General features: G+C 40.4%; 1 protein-coding gene across 1 annotated transcript in view; it reads right to left on the minus strand.

Moving 5' to 3' along the window:
* Nucleotides 1–20,870, minus strand: part of CCDC30 (coiled-coil domain containing 30) — a 120,399-nt gene that overhangs the window by 34,469 nt on the left and 65,060 nt on the right. Inside the window, exons 9-10 of the mRNA XM_052637145.1 lie at nt 4,398–4,577; nt 884–1,093 (exon numbers count right to left, since the gene is read on the minus strand). Of these exons, the coding sequence (XP_052493105.1) occupies nt 884–1,093; nt 4,398–4,577 (390 nt within the window). The remainder of the gene's footprint in view (nt 1–883; nt 1,094–4,397; nt 4,578–20,870) is intronic.

The raw sequence follows: 20,870 nt of genomic DNA on the forward strand, positions 1-20,870 counted from the left end.
TGAAGTGTCTATACTAGTTTACTCTTCCAACTTCAGCCAGAATATGTGATCCTGTTGCACAAAATCCAGTACCAATATTTATATTGTCTAAATTTTAAAATTTTACTAATCTTTATCAATTTTGCCAGTTACTTTTTTAACGGATTAATAACATACATATGACAATATGCCCACAACTTGCACATACTCAGTGAAGTTTTACTTACATAACCACCACTTCCAGACCAAGATAAAGAATACTTCCAGCACCACAGATGATTCCCTCATGTCCCCCTCATAAGGATATCCACTATTCTATCACCATAGCTTAGTTTTGTCTATTCTTAAACCTCATATAAATCAAGTTACATAGTATGAACTCCTTTGTGCTGGCTTCTTTAGCTCAACATTGAGTTTTTGAGTTTAAGATAGATTGCTATCATCTAATTTTGATGTTTGCTTTACATTTATGTGGTTTGATGAAATGATTTATTTTTTACATAAGATTTGACTCTCAGACAAACCGACCAATAAAATGTGCACATGTTACATACTACTGCCACCTGGTGTTAGGCAGGCTAAAACGCAGGGGCAACATTTCAAAAGGGTTCATTTCTTAAACCTATCCCTCCCAAAATTACAACCTAAAAATCAATTAAATAGACAATCCAAGTGACAGGAGACTAAGTCCTTTAAAATTTGAAAGTATACAATGAAAGTCATTTAATCTCAGATTTACTGGAACCGTAGGAACAGGTAACATCAAAAGAAGAAAGCGTAGGAGAGTGAAAAACCCCTAGAATTTTATCGTTTGCACTGTGTCTATTTCTTAAAATCCTCAGGGAAACAGAATTTCAGTAGTAGTATCCAGGGCATGATATTTATTAAGTGTGAGGATAATTACCTTGTCCTCTGCATCAGCAACTTTAGATTTCTCCTGAGCCAGCATTTCCTGTAGGTTGTTCTGTGATTTAATGCTCTGAGCCTGTTTAAGTGCTTCCAGCTCCAGTTCCCTGATTTTCTGCTGACAGTGCTTCCACTCAGCCGTGAGTGAACAGCACATCTTTGAGCTGTCTAACAACTTTTCCTGGGCCTGCTTGAGTTCAATTTTGATCTAGAGGTGGGTAATAAAGACAAGGACAAAAATTAGCATGGGATGAATGTGGATGTGAGCCAGAATAAGCAGCTTTCAAAGAAATATAGTCTCTCCCAAGAGATGACAAACACCAATGTCATGTGGCTGGTTACCTCTCTGGAGCTGCTGGCAGCTTGACAAAGGAATTTTCCTAAGAGTTTCTATACATGCGTGGTCTAAATAGTTTCCATCCTTTTTTTCCCCCCAGTCTACTCCAGGCTGGCTTTCAATCCTACTACTTCATGAAACGATTTTTGCCAAGGGCATGACTGCCTCTCTCATTGCCAGAATTTAAGTCCAGTGGGCAACTGACCTGTTAGTAGCAGCTCCTTCCTCATTCTCAGAAAGGTCTCCTCTCTTAGTCTGTGATACCCACCTCTCCCGGTTTTCATTTACCACTGCTGTTGCTTCTTGGCTTCTTCTTAGACTATTCTAGTGAACTCAACTTCTAAATATTAGTGGACTGTTCTAGGCCTCCCTTGAAAGTGACGCATTCTCTCTCTAGATTCATTCTCATGATCTAAAAATACCACATTTATGCCAATATACGCCAAAGTGGAACACCTGGATTCTGCCCATATCTTCAAAAGTATCCTTCTCTTAGTCTTCCCGATTTTAGTCAAGGATGCCGCCACCCAAACTTTTGCTCAGGCTACTGACCCGAGAGCCGTCCTTGAGCCCTCCTTTCCCGCCGTCGTAAGTCTGTTCAGCATGTGCCATCACTCTACTCCTAGACACATCTCGTGTCCCTTTCTGTCATTTGTGTCAGCACCTCTGCTAGACCATCGTCACCTCCAGCCTGCACCATAGCAATAGCACTGGTTGCACCGCTTCTATTTTCAGTCCCTTCTCATCTGCTATCCACACTCCAGCCAGTGTTCTTTTAAAAACATAAACTGAACTGTACTTTCTGAGCGGTATGTGCGTGTATGCCCCGTTGCTTCAGGATGCCTGACTCTCTGCAACCCCATGGACGGTAGCCTGCCAGGCTCCTCTGTCCATGGGATTCTCCAGGCAAGAATACTGGAGTGGGTTGCCACTCCCTTCTCCAGGGAATCTTCCTGACTCAGGGATCGAACCCATGTCTCCTGCATTGCAGGCAGATTCTTTATTTCTCAGCCACTGGGGAAGCCTTCTGAGTGGTACATTTCACAATAAAATGGTTTAAAAGCAACACATTTGCATTCTGGTTCCTTAGCCAGTCTTATGAGTATGCCTAGTATTAGCCAGAGGCCCAGAGTTCAAACATCTCTGAGTGGATTTTTAAAAGTTCTAAGTTTGCAAAGCTGAGCTTTCAAAGTGCCCCAAACTGAAGAAAGGGAAAGACAGAAATAGGCCTGGTACTAAATTCCGACTCTGCAATTTGTCAGCTTTGCCACCTTGAACAATTTTCTCATCTATAAAATGCTGACCCTTCAGGACCGGGAGGTTTATAATAGATAAAGTGGACAAACTGACACTATAAGGTAGCTGGCTGTTGCATATAACTCTGCTCAAGTGCCTGACCTAAGGCATCAGCCCAAAGACTGAAGTCTCATCAGTGAAATGGCCAAAATTTTACCCTACCATGAAGGAGATTCAAAACAACAAAAAATACCTTCTGCTTTTATCAAGTTATCATTTACCCATCCCTGAAGGACTTGTTCATTAATCAACAAATACTGATATTTATAGAGTGCCAACCATATTTAAGATGTTATGATCTGTTGTTTTGGTCATTGTACCTTGACAAAGATGTAGTCGGAGCGGACAATTAAAATGATCTAAGAGAGGTGTTTGAAGGGAAAGGTAAAAGGTTGTCTTGAAATGTGAGAAAGGTTTGAAATTTAATTTAAAACTGCAAAGGCTTGAGAGAATATGATATTTAATATTCAAAAAACTGTGAATGAAGAGGATAGGGAAGAAGTATATCCAAAAAATCCTGGAATTCTAGACCTCTCTAGAAGGGCTTTCCTAGAAGTTTGAGATAAATGACTATTTGTTTTCTTCTATATCTCCCCTACTAGACTGTGAGCTCCTAAAAAGTAGGGACCTTTCTTAATCCATTTTTATGTCACCTTTTAAATAAGGGCATTGATCCTGCCATACCAGGGTGGCAAGCTTTTCGTATAAAGGACCAGACAGTAAATATTTTAGCCTCTGTGGGCCACATGGTCTCTTCTCAGAACTATTCATATCTGCTGTTGTAGTGAAAAGGCAGCCATCAATAATATGTGAAAGGACAGGTGTGGCTGTGTGCCAATAAAACTTTATTTACAGAAATAAACGGCAAGTCAAATCCTGCCTATGGATTTTACCTATAGGCCAAAGTTTGCTGACCCCTGCACCAGGGGATAAGAATTGTGTCCATTTTGCCTATCATTAAATCCTCAGTATTGACGAGATGGCCCGTCTTGTGTTAAGACTGATGCTCAATAAACATTTGTTGAATGTTGAACTCCAGAATCTTAAATAGGGGCTTACAGAAACTAGGTCCCTAATATATGTTTACAGAATTGAACCATAATTAAAAGGAAATACCATTTTACATGGTGTTTCAGTCTGAACATTTTGTAGTTCATAACATTTAGATGAATCTGTGGGTGGCAGTTCTATACAGATTATTGAGTTTGGGGGATGTTCCTCTAACTTTTTGATACACTCACGTCAAGAAGAACAATTTTGCTTTCTCATGGTTTGTACCTTGGAGCAGTTGATATTTGGTTCAACCAGTAATAATGAATGCACCTAGGGACTTCCCTGAAGGTACAGTGGTTAAGACTTTGCCTTCCAACGCAGGGAGTACAGGTTTGATCTCTGGTCGAGGAGCTAAGATCCTACATGCCTTGGGGCCAAAAAAAAACAAAACATAAAATAGAAGCAATACTGTAACAAATTCAATAAAGACATTTTAAATGGTCCACATAAAAATAATCTTTTACAAAATGAATGCACCTACTAGGAATAAATATGTCCAGACAGAGAACCAGGGAAGTGCTACCAGAGATTTGGTTCAGGTCATCGAAACTATTAAGTGCTAAATGTCCTAGGTAATGATTTCAAAAACCTTAAACGTTTTTCACATTTACAGCACATACAACCTTTCAGCAGCAGAGAAACAACGGAAGTGTGCACCTACTTGGTAAAGAGAAGCTGAAGGATGGAGCCACCAGATCGCTGACGCCGTCTACCCATCTGGGGGCTCAACCGTGAATTACCAAGTTGCAGAAGTTAGATTCCTGCATTCCTGGGGTCAGTTGAGCAGTTGAGACCCTTAAATGAAGGCTACCCCCACTGGAATTACCTTAATGCTTTCTTCCTGAAGTAAGCTATTATGTTGCTTCAAGTCCGAGTTCTTTCCTCGCTCGTATCGAAGCTCTTTTTCTGCTGAGCTGCATAGAGTCTGGAGCCGGTGCAAATTCTGGTGAAGCTGTTGTACCTCCTCTTGCTGCTGGTATTTCAGTTTTTCTCCAGATGATGGATACTAAAAGAAATGTTTTACCAGGGAAACATGGACAATTTGAAAGAATGTTGGTAAAACGTGGGTTCCAGCCATCAGAATGTGATTAGTCACACTTAAATGTTTTTGGAGTTAGCTTCACTATAACCAATTACTCTTTTTACATGTATGGCTAGTTTTACATGTTCATATAATTAACTCATACTAGAGTGAAAATATTGAAGAAGTTATGTGATCAAAAGCAATTAAGCATAGAAAACTAACGTTCTTATTTTTCACATTAATGAAGGGGAACAGAAGTGTGGACGGTTTTAGAGCAAAACATGCCTTAAACAGGGAGTACAGGGCTTCCCTGGTGGCTCAGAAGTAAAGAATCTGCCTGCCACTGCAGGAGACACAGGTTCGACCTCTGATTTGAGAGGATCCCACATGCCTGGAGCACCTAAGCCTGTGCACCAGAGCTATTGAGCCTGTGCTCTAGAGCCCAGGAGCCACAGCTACTGAAGCCCACACACCCTACAGCCCATGTTCCTCAACAAGAGAAGCCACTGCAATGAGCAACCCGCACACCACAACTAGAGTGTATCCCCCACTTGCCGCAACTAGAGAAAAAGCCCTCACAGCAACGAAGACCCAACACAGTCAAAAATAAACAAGTAAATAAAATTTAAAATACAGGGAGTTCAAACCATCAGTATATGGAGGAGTGTGAATATGTGTGGAAGTTGTGTGTGTGCACGTGCCCACGTGTGCATGTGTGTAGTGTCTGTTGGTAAAGGGGAAGAGGACATTTAGCAAGAGATACTAAATTCCTAGACTTCCTCATCGCTTTCCTTTTACTCTGTGATTCTCCTTCAGTTACTTTTGAACAACACACTTTCCTGCCAGGCCTCTCTAGCACAATAAAACTCATGACCAAAGGAGGAATTATTTAGATTTTCTGAAAGGTAGGCACATATAGGCGTGCTGAGTAGATAAAGAAGTCAACCTTATTCAGCTCAATAGATAAGATACTATCTGTTTCCTGAGTCCTGGTCCAGTGTGCTTCCAGGTCAAGACTTTCTGAAAAGGTCACATCATTATTCTAGTTTATCTTGCTATAACAGAATTGCCGCAGTGAATTCCCCAAGTCCTGTTAGCCTTTTGGTTCTGGTCTTGGGTTAGTCAAAAAGGCAATCTGGATCCAACTTGTTTGTCTTAGAGCTACAAGTGTCTAAGATCCCTAGTTAGCTTGCTCTGGATAAATGCACTGTTATCTAAACATGTTCAAGTGATATTTATTCATTGTTATAGAAGAATAACTGATGGACATTCTAATTTTATCCAATAGTTTAGAAGATTTGGTTTAATGTAAATGTATCCCCATGACTCAGATCTGTTCTAGGGGAGCTATTACATTAAAATTTTGGAGAAGCAAGCCTAAGGGTCAATTCCAGATAAATTCACCACAATAATCTAAGAGAGGGGTTTCCTTGGTGGCTCAGATGGTAAAGAATCTGCCTGCAATGCAGGAGACCCAGGTTTGAACCTTGGGTCAGGAAGATCTCCTGGAAAAGGGAATGGCTAACCACTCCAGTTGGAGAAGGCAATGGCACCCCACTCCAGTACTCTTGCCTGGAAAATCCCATAGGAGGAGCCTGGTAGGCTGCAGTCCATGGGTTGCTAAGAGTCGTACATGACTGAGCGACTTCACTTTCACTTTTCACTTTCATGGAGAAGGAAATGGCAGCCCACTCCAGTGTTCTTGCCTGGAGAATCCCAGGGATGGGGGAGCCTGGTGGGCTGCCGTCTATGGGGTTGCACAGAGTCGGACACGACTGAAGCGACTTAGCAGCAGCAGCAACCACTCCAGTATTCTTTTTTTTTTTCTTCTGCTCCAGTATTCTTGCCTGAAAAATTCCATGGACAGAGGAGCCTGACAGGCTACAGTCCATGGGATCGAAGAGTCAGACATGACTGAGTGACTAACACTTTCATTTTCAGTCTAAGACAGACACCTTGGGAAGGCTTTTGGGAGCGAGCTTGCCAGCCTTCCTTAGAAAATTAGCTTGACGTGAGAACTATGTGCTGTCTGTGAGTCTGTCAGCAAGAGGAAGCAGATGACAAAACAGTTAAAAGGTCAGGCTGCAACGGAGACAGACCCAGGTTTCACCACAAAGTGTCATACCAGGCCAATTATTTAACCTCTCTAAAGCCTCAGTTTCTTCATCTATAAAGTGGCAACAATAATATTCCTGCCTCATTGTATTCCTTAATATACACAGAGTATTAACTGCAGTGCCTAGGGCACAGTGAAAAATGTGAAAGTACATATTAAATCTATAAAATTAAGACAATTAACAGTGGTTCAAATGTGTTTCAAGAATAGTGGGAAAGTAATATCTAGAACTCAGCTATTGCAACCTCACCTGGAATACTGTTGAACAACAGAAATTAAGCCCTAAAGGTCATCAGCAGCCACAAATGATGTCACAAAAGACATATGAGCGATATAGCTCACATACTTACTCATAATAGGAACTCTCACAATTTTTTTTTACTATGCATTTGCCATTTATAAGCATTCTTTAAAGTTTTGGTGTTTATAGCTACCTAAATTTGCATGTTATGAGATTAATAAGATGCAGCACACATGGAAAGCAGCAAAGTACCAGCACCATAATCTTGCAACATCAGTGAAGTCTAAAGACTACACACACACACACCGACACACACAAGGACTAAAAAGTAGAATGATCTATAGCTACCAGACGATCAAAGAGCTATATACACAGAAAGAGGTTCTGAAACTATCACTGCATGGTGCACTGTAGACAAAAATCCAACTAAAATGTATTTTCTGGGACTTTACCAGTATCAGTGGATAAGACTCCATGCTCCCAATACAGGGGGCCCGGGTTCGATCCCTGGTTACAGAAACTAAGATTCCACATATTGCAACTAGAGAGGCTGCATGCTGCAATGAAAATGAGTGCAGGCAAACACACAAAAATAATAAAAATGAAATACATTTAAAAAAATGCATTTTCTTCCTTGCTTGCTTAAAGGAGTAAATAAAATATTATGTGTGTGAATGTTTTGGGAAATGTGAATTTTAAAACACAAATATGTTATTTTTTTTTCCCATGAGGCCCTGTCTACCTCGTTTACTGCTGCGTGCACCTTAACACAGGCCCTGGCACACCACAGATACTCAGTTAATACTGGTTGAATAAATGAATGAGAATAACTTACACTTCTTTTAATAATCCAGATTCACTGTTATGGAAGAAAATTACTGTTTCTGTGGCTACGCAGTATATAGATTTGTTCATTCACAAAAAGGCTATTTTCCCAGATTTCTCATAGAATTTTTATATATTTAATAGTTTTTTTCACACACACACCCACCAAGTATTGAGAAAAGATTCTTCAAGTAATGGGAAAGGGTAAATTAGAGAAAATTAATAAATTAAACTTCATGGCAAATAGATGGGGAAACAATGGAAACAGTGACAGACTTTATTTTTGGGGGGCCACAAAATCACTGCAGATGGTGACTGCAGCCATGAAATTAAAAGACACTTGCTCCTTGGAAGAACAGCTATGACAAACCTAGAAAGCATATTAAAAAGCAGAGATGTTACTTTACCAACAAAGGCGCGTCTAGTTAAAGCTATGGTTTATCCAGTAGTCATGTATGGATGTGAGAATTGGACCATAAAGAAGGCTGAGTGCCAAAGGATTGATGCTTTTGAACTGTGGTGTTGGAGAACTCTTGAGAGTCCCTTGGACTGCAAGGAGATCCAACCAGTCCATCCTAAAGGAAATCAGTCCTGAATATTCACTGAAGGACTGATGCTGAAGCTGAAACTCCAATACTTTGGTCACTTGATGCGAAAAACTGACTCCTTGGAAAAGACCCTGATGCTGGGAAAGACTGAAGGTGGGAGGAGAAGGGGGCAGCAGAGGATGGGATGGTTGGATGGCCTCACCTACTCAATGGACATGAGTTTGACCAAGCTCTGGGAGTTGGTGATGGACAGGGAAGCCTGGTGTGCTGCAGTCCATGGGGTCACAAAGAGTCAGACACAACTGAAAGTGAAAGTGAAGTCGCTCAGTCATGTCCGACTGTTAGCGACCCCATGGACTATGGTCCACCAGGCTTCTCCATCCATGGGATTTTCCAGGCAAGAGTGCTGGAGTGAGGTGCCATTGCCTTGACACAACTGAATGGAACTGAATAAATTAACCAAGGTGTTAGTTCTCATACTCTAGATTTTATTATTCTAAAAGTTCGCTGATCATTTTAAGCTCATAAGTCAACTTTAATCATCTTTTGTGACCACAGTGTTCAGCCTCCGCTCAAGCCTCCTACACTGGCCCACTGCCTGATAAAAGGATGGTCTGGGTATGAAAATTCAACCTCTTTTTGACTATGTGATGTCATACTTCCTTTTGGTCTTCTGAACAAATCCAGAGACTTCCTTCTCATTCAAATGTATCTGAATCTCCTTTTCAGGTATACATTTTCCTTGTTTACTATGACTTGACTATTTCTCACTCTATAGGCAAACCTCTTTTCAAGTATATTTTTGACTTCTTTTAGTAATACTCTTCCTTGTTTTCTTGGACTTCCCTGGTGGCTCAGACAGTAAAGTGTCTGCCTACAATGCAGGAGATCCGGGTTCAATCCCTGGGGCAGGAAGATCTCCTGGAAAAGGAAATGGCAACCCACTCCAGTATTCTTGCCTGGGAAATCCCATGGAAGGAGAAGTCTGGCAGGCTACAGTCCACGGGGTCGCAAAGAATCGGACACAACTGAGTGACTTCACTTTCCTACTTTCACTTTCTTTCTTTCTTGGTTTCTAAATGTATATTGAATCACTCCTCAAAAGTATATTATCAGTTTTTTGAAGTTGCTTTACTTATGAGTTCGTTTACTTTTGAGATTCTCCCTCTGTGGATCTCAAAATAATTCCTACAAAGGTGTGTGTAGGGAAATCTCAATTTGTACAAGAGGGAATCAGTAGAACTGAGGTAAAAGACTTGAGATATAGTCACTCCTCTTATTTCTCCTGCAAGCAGACTGCTAATAAATAGCAATTGTTTATTGTTCAGTTGCTCAGTCATGTCCGACTCTTTGCAACCCCATGGGCTGCAGCACGCCAGGCTTCCCTGTCCTTCACTATCTCCCAGAGTCTGCTCAAATTCATGTCCACGGAGTCAGTGATGCCATCCAACCATCTCATCCTCTGTCGCCCCCTTCTCCTCCTGTCCTCAATCTTTTCCAGCATAAGGTCTTTTCTAACAAGTTGGCTCTTCACATCAGGCAGCCAATTATTGGAACTTCAGCTTCAGCACCAGTCTTTCCAATGAATATTCAGGGTTGGTTTCCTTTAGGATTGACTGGTTTTGTCTCCTTGCTGTTCAAGGGACTCTCAAGAGTCTTCTCTAGCACCAAAGTCCGAAAGGATCAATTCTTTGGCACTCAGCCTTCTTTATGGTCCAACTCTCACATCCATGTATGACTACTGGAAAAACCATAGCTTTGACTATATGGACCTTTGTTGGCAAAGTGATGTCTCTGCTTTTTTAATACACTGTCTAGGTTTGTCATAGCTTTTCTTCCAAGGAGCAAGCATCTTTTGATTTCAGGGCTGCAGTCATCATCCACAGTGAATTTGGAGCCTGAGAAAATAGTCTGTAACTGTTTTCATTGTTTCCCCATCTACTTGCCATGAAGTAACGGGACCGGATGCCACGATCTTAGTTTTTTGAATGCTGAGTTTTAAGCCAGCTTTTTCACTCTCCTCTTTAAATAGCTACAGCCACATTTTAAAGAATTCCAAGTCTGTGGCCTTTTCCCCACCAAAACAATGTATTTTGTATATCAAGCGAGGTACCAGGAACACAAAATGTGGCACAAATCCTGCTGTCCCCTATTCCACCTGCCCAGTGCCGACAATGACAATCAATCAGCATTCTTTCCTGCTGAGAATTCCTGAGCCTAAGAACCCTTTATAATAAAATGCATCAACAAATGGGCTCAGCTGAGATTTTGATGGCTGTTTATTAACATTCGGGGCATGGTTATGATATTGCTCAACAGATACATGCTAACTGTGATATTAAAAATTAAACCTCTATCTACAGCTGATCAGAGGAAATGGAGCCAGTCAGGCCTCATGTTTATCATACCTACCTGGGCACTACTGTCTTCTGTGGTATCCTCAGAGCTCTGAGACTGAAGGAGGCTCTGATTCATAAGGCTCAGCTCTTCTCTGAGCCTCAAAACTTCCTCAGGCTGCAGGGTCAACTGCTGTTCTTCACCTCTCATTTCTTGCTTCTGCTGTGAGTCCTCCTCCTTCCGTCCCTCTCTTGGAAAAGTGCCCTCCTTTACTGCCTTCTCTGGAATTTCCTTCTGCTTATTTTCTCCTAGTTCAGGACTTAGCATAAATATAATAATTAAAAAACCTACCCAAATGCTCCTTATAGTAGCAGAATATGGAGGAAAAATATGTACCAGTGAAGAAAGTGCTGCAAGCAAGATTTTTGACCTGAATTCTACAGCAGAGCAATTGTCTTATGCTTGAAAATAAATTTTAAAAACAAATCAGTCGTGTCTTTTTTACTCAAATGCAGGGAAATGACCCATCATAGGTTTTTGTCTACTGCTGCTGCTGCTAAGTTGCTTCAGTTGTGTCTGACTCTGTGCGACCCCCTAGACGGCAGCCCACCAGGCTCCTCTGTCCCTGGGATTCTCCAAGCAAGAACACTGGAGTGGGTTGCCATTTCCTTCTCCAATGCATGAAAGTGAAAAGTGAAAGTGAAGTCGCTCAGTCGTGTCCGATTCTTAGCGACCCATGGACTGCAGCCCACCAGGCTCCTCCGTCTATGGGATTTTCCAGGCAAGAGTACTGGAGTGGGGTGCCATTGCCTTTTCCAGGTTTTTGTCTACAGGTGTAGACAAATAAGCAGTTTAGTGAATTTTTTACTTTTTCAACTTTTAGTATGGCATTGGGCAGATATAACTTACAAAGATTTTTTTTTAATCACTCATAAGCACCAGGCACTTTGGCAGGCATTAGGGTTACAACAGGACAAAATCCTGTCCCTAAGGAGCTTACAATTTAGTGAGAAATAAGGATAAGTTAACAAGTGATTATATTAAGCTAGTAATAAGTAATTGGAGGCCAGATGGATGAGTTGGCACAAGCTAGGCAGATGTAAAGGTAGGGATGTGTGCATACTTGCCTGTGTGTATGTACATGTTGAAGATGGGGGATGTTGGAAGACTTCATAAATAAGATAGGTAAAAGCCCAGAGGCAAAAGAGAGAGTGTGCCTTAGGAAGATTATTTGGAATCTGTGTGTCAGAAAAGTCAGTTGAGAGATTGCTGTGATCTGCCTACTAACCAAGAGTGACTAGAATAGGATGGCGGGGATGAAAAGGCAGAATGGATCCTAGAGAGATATTCAGAAGACAGTATTGATAAAATCAGTCATTTATTGGGTGTGGCAGGTGAGGGAGAAAAGGGAACAATGAGTGACACCTGGATGTCTGACGGAAACAAATAAGCAAGTGGATGGTAGCCCAAGAAGACAGAATGTAGGTATACACTGGAGAGATGCCTGGGGCGAAGACACAGATACAGAGGAATGTGAGCAGAAAGCTTGGGATTAATGAGCCAGGGAGAAGGGGAAAAGTAAGAGGAAGAGCATCAATCTGGTCAGAAGCCTAAAGACTTGTGCGGAACAAGCAGAGGAAAGGGGCCTGAAGAGCAAGCTCAGAAGCCCGAGCAGGGGGAGGAAAACCAAAGGCTATGAGCCACTGAAGCCAAGGGAGGGAACATACCTTCCATGGTTAGACAGTGTGAATGAAAAGTGAACACAAACAAGTCCGTTTTGTTTTTTTTCCATGAATCTTAAATTTGTTTCCGGTACCTCGGGGTCTAGCACAAGATGCTTCACAAGTTATAGTTGGTGCTCAGATTCTCTAAGAAGGCAATTTAGCAGTACGTCAAGAGCCATAAAAATGTTCAGATCTTTTGACTGAATAATAGCATACCAGTGAATTTACTGGTATAAAATAGTTGGCAAGAAGAAAAAAGCTGAATATATAATAACGCTCATAACCACAGCATTTAAAACAGTGATTAAGTGGAGACACAGAAATGGCTAAGACGATTAAAGATAAACCAACTTGAAAGTGGTATGTAGACTATTCATCAACATTAAATACTTAATAAACTTGTAGAACAATGAATGATATATATGTATTGTGTGTAAACATCATACATATGGGAAAGGTATATATAGAGAAAAACTGGAAAAGAACACTGGAAAAATTGTATCTATTGAGTTTTTTTCCCTTTTAAAATTCCTTTAATATTGTATGAAGAAGAATTTAATATTTTACCTTGAACTCAGCAATTTTTTTAAAGGTAATATACTCATATTAAAAAGCAGAGGCATTACTTTGTCAATAAAGGTCCATCTAGTCAAGGCTATGGTTTTTCCAGTAGTCATGTATGGATGTGAGAGTTGGACTGTGAAGAAAGCTGAGCACCAAAGAACTGATGCTTTTGAACTGTGGTGTTGGAGAAGACTCTTGAGAGTGCCTTGGACTGCAAAGAGATCCAACCAGTCCATTCTAAAGGAGATCAGTCCTGGGTATTCTTTGGAAGGAATGATGCTGAAACTGAAACTCCAGTACTTAGGCCACCTCACGCGAAGAGTTGACTCATTGGAAAAGACTCTGATGCTAGGAGGGATTGGGGGCAGGAGGAGAAGGGGACGACAGAGGATGAGATGGCTTGATGGCATCACGGACTTGATGGACGTGAGTCTGAGTGAACTCTGGGAGTTGGTGATGGACAGGGAGGCCTTGGCGTGCTGCAATTCATGGGGTCGCAAAGAGTCGGACACGACTGAGTGACTGAACTGAACTAAATATATTCAAATGATAAAAAACATGAGATAAAGAGTAGAACGTTTTAAAAATAAATTTCTGATAAAATAATGATTCCTTCCATCCTCTGTAAACTCTTTTCCTTTTCCTACTCTCAAAGGAAGCTGAAGACTGGGAAAATGCAAACATATACCTAATTTTTTTTTTTTAATGGAAAAACTGACTTCTGCATTCAGGAAGATAAAGTAGACATACTTTTCCCTATCTTTCCCAACAAGTACAACAAAAAACTCTGGACATTATATATAAAACAAATATAAGAAGACTCTGAAAAGTAGGAAGAAGTGAAATCAGCTAGGGAACTCAGGACTTGAAGAATGACATGTCTATGAGTTTCCTGGGTTTTATTGTAGCCGTGTATATTCGAGACTTGGAGCTGAAGAAGCTGGCAACCCAGACAACACCAAGAAGCGTAGATGAAAGGCTTTTTACTCTGTACAGAGGACCAGGAAATGGACAACCAAGAAAGAAAGAAAACTTTTGGACATTATCCACTTTTCCCCAGCCAAATGTCATAGAAAAAAACTCTGGTTCTACCTCACTCATGTCAGCAAAGGTCAAGATGGGAGCCCAAATTTCCACCTTCACCAGGTATAAGAAGGTACCTCAACTCCTCTGATGGGGATAGTGTCAGAGGCCAGTGGGAAGGAAGCAGGGGTTTTCATCTCTTCCAGGTAGTACGAGACATGGGGAATATGGACTTCCACCCCTACCTGGAAGTAACGAGGTACCTTTCTCTCTATTGGGGTAGTTTCAGAGGAGGCCTAGTAGAGGGTTAGGACTTTCACCACGGTCCTGCTCATGATATCATGGGGGCCAAGCAGAGAGCATTAACAAGACATCCCTCCCATCACAGTCAGTGCAGTACAAGTAGAGGCCTAGTGAGGAGTAGCAACTCCTACCATTACCAGCAGCAATGAGGAGTCCTTCTTTCCTTGGGTGTTCATAGAGGCTGAGTGGGAAACCTAGACTTCTACTTTAACCTGGGGCAATAATGAGACAATATACTCTTCCATGTCACCTGCCCCAGAGTGGCATCAGAAGAAGCCAGCGAAACAGAAGGTTAAATAAAACAAGATGTAGAGTTTTATAACATAATACCCAAAATATTCAGATTTCATTCTAAAATTATTCATCATACCAAGAACCAGAAATCTCAACTTGAATGAGAAAAGGCAACAACAGATGACAAACCAAGATGTCAGGATTATTTAAAAATATTTTAAATCAGACCTCATAAAACAATTCAAAGAGCAATTATGAAAGATTGAAACAAATGAAAAGGTAGAAAGTCTGAAAAGAACTAGAAAGTCTCAGTAAAGAAATAGAAGATATAGTAAAAAAAAAAAAAGGAAATTTAAAATTGAAAAATACAACAACCAAAAATTAAAAACTCATTGGATAGAATCTATAGCAGAATGGAGGGGGCAGAGAAAAGAATCAGTGAGCTTGAAAACAGAACAATACAAATTACCCAATCTGAAAAACAGAGAGAAAACAGACTGGGGGGGAAAGGAAAAAAAAAAAAAAGTTCCTCTGGGAACTGTGAGATTATAGCAAAAGATTGAATGCTTTTGTTATTGGATCTTGGAAAGAGAGGAGAATAGGTAGAGCTGAAAAAGTACATAAAGAAATAATGGCTACAAACTTCCCCAGACATAAGCATACAGATTCAAAAGCTGAGTGAGCTCCAAACAAGATAAACCTAAAGAAATCCATACCAAAATGCATCAAAGTCAAATTTCTGAAAAACAAAGACAATCAAAACTTGAAAGGAGTAGGAGAGAAACACTACTTTATCAATAGGGAAAAACAATTCAAATGACAGCAGGCTTCTCATCAGAAATCAGAGAGATCAAGAAGGAATTTGCATAACATTTTTCAAATGCTGAAAGAGAAAAGTGTTGATCCAGAATTCTATACCCAGTGAAAATATTCTTCAGGAATGAACAGGAAATCAAGATGTTCTCAGATGAAGAAAAATCAAAAGAATCTGCCACTAGCAGAAGTACTATAAAAGAATGACTAAAGGAAACTCTCTATATTCATAGGAAATGATTAAAGAAGGCACACTGGAACATCAGGACGGAAGGAAGTACAGAAAGAGTAAAAATCTGGATAAATACATTTTCCTTCTCCTTTTGAGGGGCTTCTCTGGTGGCTCAGATGCTGAAGAATCTGCCTGCAGTGCAGGAGACCCAGATTCGATTCCTGGGTTGGGAAGAGCCCCTGCAGAAGGGCATGGCAACCCACTCCAGTATTCTTGCCTGGAGAATTCCATGGACAGAGGAGCTTGGCAGGCTACAGTCCATGAGGTCACAGAGAGTCGGACATGACTAAGCAACTTTCACTTTCACTTTTTTCACTTTTGAGTTTCCTAAATTCTGTATAATGGATGAAACAAAAGTTATACCACTGTCTGATGTGGTTCTAAATGTGTGTAGAGAAAAATTTTAAGACAATTATAAATAGGGGAAGGTAAAGGGACATAAAGGGAGGTAAAGTTTCTACATTTCATTTAAATTGGTCAAACTGTGGTATGTATGTATGTGTGTGTAAAACACAGTACCCAGAGTAACCAGTGTAAAGCCATGAAGACAAGTACACTCAGGAACACTATAAAAATCAAGGCGGAATTATTAAAAAGTGTTCAAATAACTCATAGGAAGGCAGAAAACAGAAAATCGATACAAACAACAGAGAGAACAAACAGAGAACCAAAAATGAAAAAATAGCAAACTTAAGCTATAATAGATCAGTAATTACATTACATGTAAATAACCTAACCATGCCAATTAAAACAGACTGGCAGAGTGGATTAAAAAATAAGACCTAACTATATGCTGTTTACAAAAATTCATCTCAAATATAGTAATAAAAGCAGGTTGAAGGCAAAAGGATGAAAAAGATATATCATGCAAATGTTAATAGGAAGAAAACAAGAGAATCTATATTAACATCAGATAAAATGGATTTCAGAAATAAGAAAATTAAAAGAAAGAGAGGACATTATTTACTGATAAAAGGGTTAGTCCACGAAGAAGACATAGCAATCCTAAAATGTGTATGCACCAAACAGCAAAGCCACAAAAGTAAAAACTGAATAACTAAAAGGAGAAATAGACAGATCACAATTACAGGTGGAGATTTTAACAACCCTTCTGCAAAAATTGATAGAACAACTAGACACAAAATCAGCTATATCCGTTGACACTGAAAAAGCATTTGATAAGATGTCACAATTTATGAAGACTGTATATTGTCACCCTGCTTATTTAACTTATATGGAGAGTACATCATGAGAAACGCAGGACTGGAAGAAACACAAGCTGGAATCAAGATTGCCGGGAGAAGTATCCATAACCTCAGATATGCAGATGACACCACCCTTATGGCAGAAAGTGAAGAGGAACTAAAAAGCCTCTTGATGAAAGTGAAAGAGGAGAGTGAAAAAGTGGGCTTAAAGCTCAACATTCAGAAAACGAAGGTCATGGCATCCAGTCCCATCACTTCATGGGAAATAGATGGAGAAACAGTGGAAACAGTGTCAGACTTTATTTTGGGGGGCTCCAAAATCACTGCAGATGGTGACTGCAGCCATGAAATTAAAAGACGCTTACCCCTTGAAAGAAAAGTTATGATCAACCCAGACAGCATATTGAAAAGCAGAGACATTACTTTGCCGACTAAGGTCCGTCTAGTCAAGGCTATGGTTTTTCCAGTAGTCACGTACGGATGTGAGAGTTGGACTGTGAAGAAGGCTGAGCGCCGGAGTATTGATGCTTTTGAACTGTGGTGTTGGAGAAGACTCTTGAGAGTCCCTTGGACTGCAAGGAGACCCAACCAGTCCATTCTGAAGGAGATCAGCCTTTGGATTTCTTTGGAAGGAATGATGCTAAAGCTGAAACTCCAGTACTTTGGCCACCTCATGCGAAGAGTTGACTCATTGGAAAAGACTCTGATGCTGGGAGGGATTGGGGGCAGGAGGAGAAGGGGACGACCCAGGATGAGATGGCTGGATGGCATCACTGACTAGATGGACGCGAGTCTGAGTGAACTCTGGGAGTTGGTGATGGACAGGGAGGCCTGGCGTGCTGCGATTCATGGGGTCGCAAAGAGTCGGACACGACGGAGCGACTGAACTGAACAATTTATAAAATTGTTTATAAAATTTATTTATAAATTCTTTATAAAATTTATTTATAAAATCTTAAAGAAACAGAATAGTGACTTCTTTAATTTGACCAAAATCCAACAGTTAACATTATACTAATGGTGAAAATCAAATGCCTTCCTGATATGATTCAAAACAAGATAGAGATATTCATATTCACTACTTTTATTCAACATACTGCTGAAAGTCCTAGCTAATATAAGTTGGCTAAAAAGGAAATAAAAGGCATACAGATTAGAAAAGATGAAATAATCTGAAATGTCATGATTTTCAGATAACGTAATTGTCTATGTAGGAAATTCCAAGGAATCTTTAAAAAAGAACAAAAACCTAGAACAAATAAGCAAGTTCAGCAAGGTCCCAGAATGCAACATAAATAATTGTTATTTCTGTATATTAGCAATGAACACATAAACACTGAAATTTCAAGTACCATTTACAATTGGTCAGAAAAGTGAAATACTTAGGTATATATACACAAAACATGTAATGAGTCTTGTCTGATGAAAACTATAAAATACTGATAAAAAAATAAAAGAATATATCTAAATCTAAACACAAATGTAGGACATACTGTGTCCACTGATTGGAGGATTCTTCTTAGGAAAGATGACAATTCTCCCTAAACCGATATGCAGATTTAAAACAATTTGTATCAAAATTCCAGCAAGATTTTTTACAGTTACAGATAAGATTATTCCAGCATTATATGAAAAGGCAAAAGAATTAGATAGTTAAAGGATTCTGAAAAGGAATAAATATAATTAGTCTATCCAATTTCAAAGTTTGTTGTATAGCTATAGTAATCAAAATTGTGTGATATTAGTGGAGGAACAGACACACAGATCAATGGAATAGAATTAGAGAAACCAGAAACAGAAGCTCACAATCATGCCTAACTCCTTTTTGTCAAAGATGTGAAAGCAATTCAATGGAAGACAGTATTTTTAAGAAATGATGCTAAAGCAATTGAATATCTATGGGCAAAAAAAGAGAATCCCATCTAAGTCTCACACCTTATACAGAAATTAATTCAAAATAGATCATGAGCTTAAACGCAAACTATAAAACACAGGAGAAAATATTCAAGATTTAAGGTGAGGCAAAGAATTCTTAGATTTAACACCAAAAGTATGATCTGTAAAAGGAAAATTTGATACCTCATCAAAATTAAATTTTTTTTACTCTGAGAAAACCTTGTTAAGAGGATGAAAAGACAGGGCATAGACTAGGGAAAGTATCTGCAAGTCACATAACCAACAAAGAAACTAGAAACTAGAATTTAAAAAGAACTCTCAAAATTTAACATTAACAAAACAAATCCAGTTAGAAAATAGGCAAAACATATCAAAGGAGACTTCACTAAAGAGGATACACAGATATACACAAAAAGATGTTACACATAAGGAAAATGCAAATTAAAACTACAATGGGTTATTACTACACGCCTATTAGAATGGCTACAATTTAAAAGTGATAACACCAAATGCTAGTGAGGATACAGAGCAACTGGGCCACTTACACACACCTAGTGGGAATGTAAAATGATACAGTCATTCTGGAAAAAGCTTGGCAAAGCCGGCGGCAGCGGCCGGCACACCACGTCCAAGATCAGGGACAGCGGCCTAGAGTGCCAGGCTGCGACGGCACAGGAACGGCTGAGAGGAGCTACCCCGCGTCCGAGGTCAGGGGCGATGGCCAGGAGGAGATACCCCGCATCCGAGGCCAGGGACGGCGGCCAGGGGAGCCACCCCGCATCCGAGGTCAGGGGCGGCGGCTGGAAGGAACAACCACACGTCCAGGGAGTGGTGGCTGCCAGGCGCAGGAGGACCTAGAGGACCCATCCCACGTTGAAGGTCAGGAAGGGTGTTGGGAGGAGATACCCCTCATTCAAGGCAAGGATCAGCAGCTGCGCTTTGCTGGAGCAGCTGTAAAGAGATACCCTATACCCAAGGTAAGAGAAACTCAAGTAAGATGGTAGGTGTTGCAAGAGGGCATCAGAGGGCAGACACACTGAAACCATACTCACAGAAAACTAGTCAATCTAATCACACTAGGACCACAGCCTTGTCTAACTCAATGAAACTAAGCCATGCCTGTGGGGCAACCCAAGACGGGCGGGTCATGGTGGAGAGGTCTGACAGAATGTGGTCCACTGGAGAAGGGAATGGCAAACCACTTCAGTAATCTTGCCTTGAGAACCCCATGAACAGTATGAAAAGGCAAAATGATAGGATACTGAAAGAGGTACTCCCCAGGTCAGTAGGTGCCCAATATGCTACTGGAGATCAGTGGAGAAATAAACCCAGAAAGAATGAAGGGATGGAGCCAAAGCAATACCCAGCTGTGGATGTGACTGGTGATAGAAGCAAGGTCCGATGCTGTAAAGAGCAACATGCATAGGAACCTGGAATGTCAGGTCTATGAATCAAGGCAAATTGGAAGTGGTCAAACAGGAGATGGCAAGAGTGAACATCGACATTCTAGGAATCAGCGAACTAAAATGGACTGGAATGGGTGAATTTAACTTAGATGAGCATTGTATCTACTACTGTGGACAGGAATCCCTCAGAAGAAATGGAATAGCCATCATGGTCAACAAGAGTCCAAAATGCAGTACTTGGATGCAATCTCAAAAATGACAGAATGATCTTGTTCGTTTCCAAGACAAACCATTCAATATCACAGTAATCCAAGTCTATGCCCCAACTAGTAATGCTGAAGAAGCTGAAGTTGAATGGTTCTATGAAGACCTACAAGACCTCTTAGAACTAAAACCCAAAAAAGATGTCCTTTTCATTATAGGGGACTGGAATGCAAAAGTAGGAAGTCAAGAAACACCTGCAGTAACAGGCAAATGTGGCCTTGGAATACGGAATGAAGCAGGGCAGACTAATAGAGTTTTGCCAAGAAAATGCACTGGTCATAGCAAACACCCTCTTCCAGTAACACAAGGAAGACTCTACACATGGACATCACCAGATGGTCAACATCAAAATCAGATTGATTATATTCTCTGCAGCAAAAGATGGAGAAGCTCTATACAGTCAAAAAAAGAAAAAAAACAAGACCAGGAGTTGATTGTGGCTCAGATCATGAACTCCTTATTATCAAATTCAGACTTAAATTGAAGAAAGTAGGGAAAACCGCTAGACCATTCAGGTATGACCTAAATCAAATCCCTTATGATT

The sequence above is a fragment of the Budorcas taxicolor genome, chromosome 3 (genome assembly GCF_023091745.1).
Source record: "Budorcas taxicolor isolate Tak-1 chromosome 3, Takin1.1, whole genome shotgun sequence".
Classification (NCBI taxonomy): Eukaryota; Metazoa; Chordata; class Mammalia; order Artiodactyla; family Bovidae; genus Budorcas; species Budorcas taxicolor.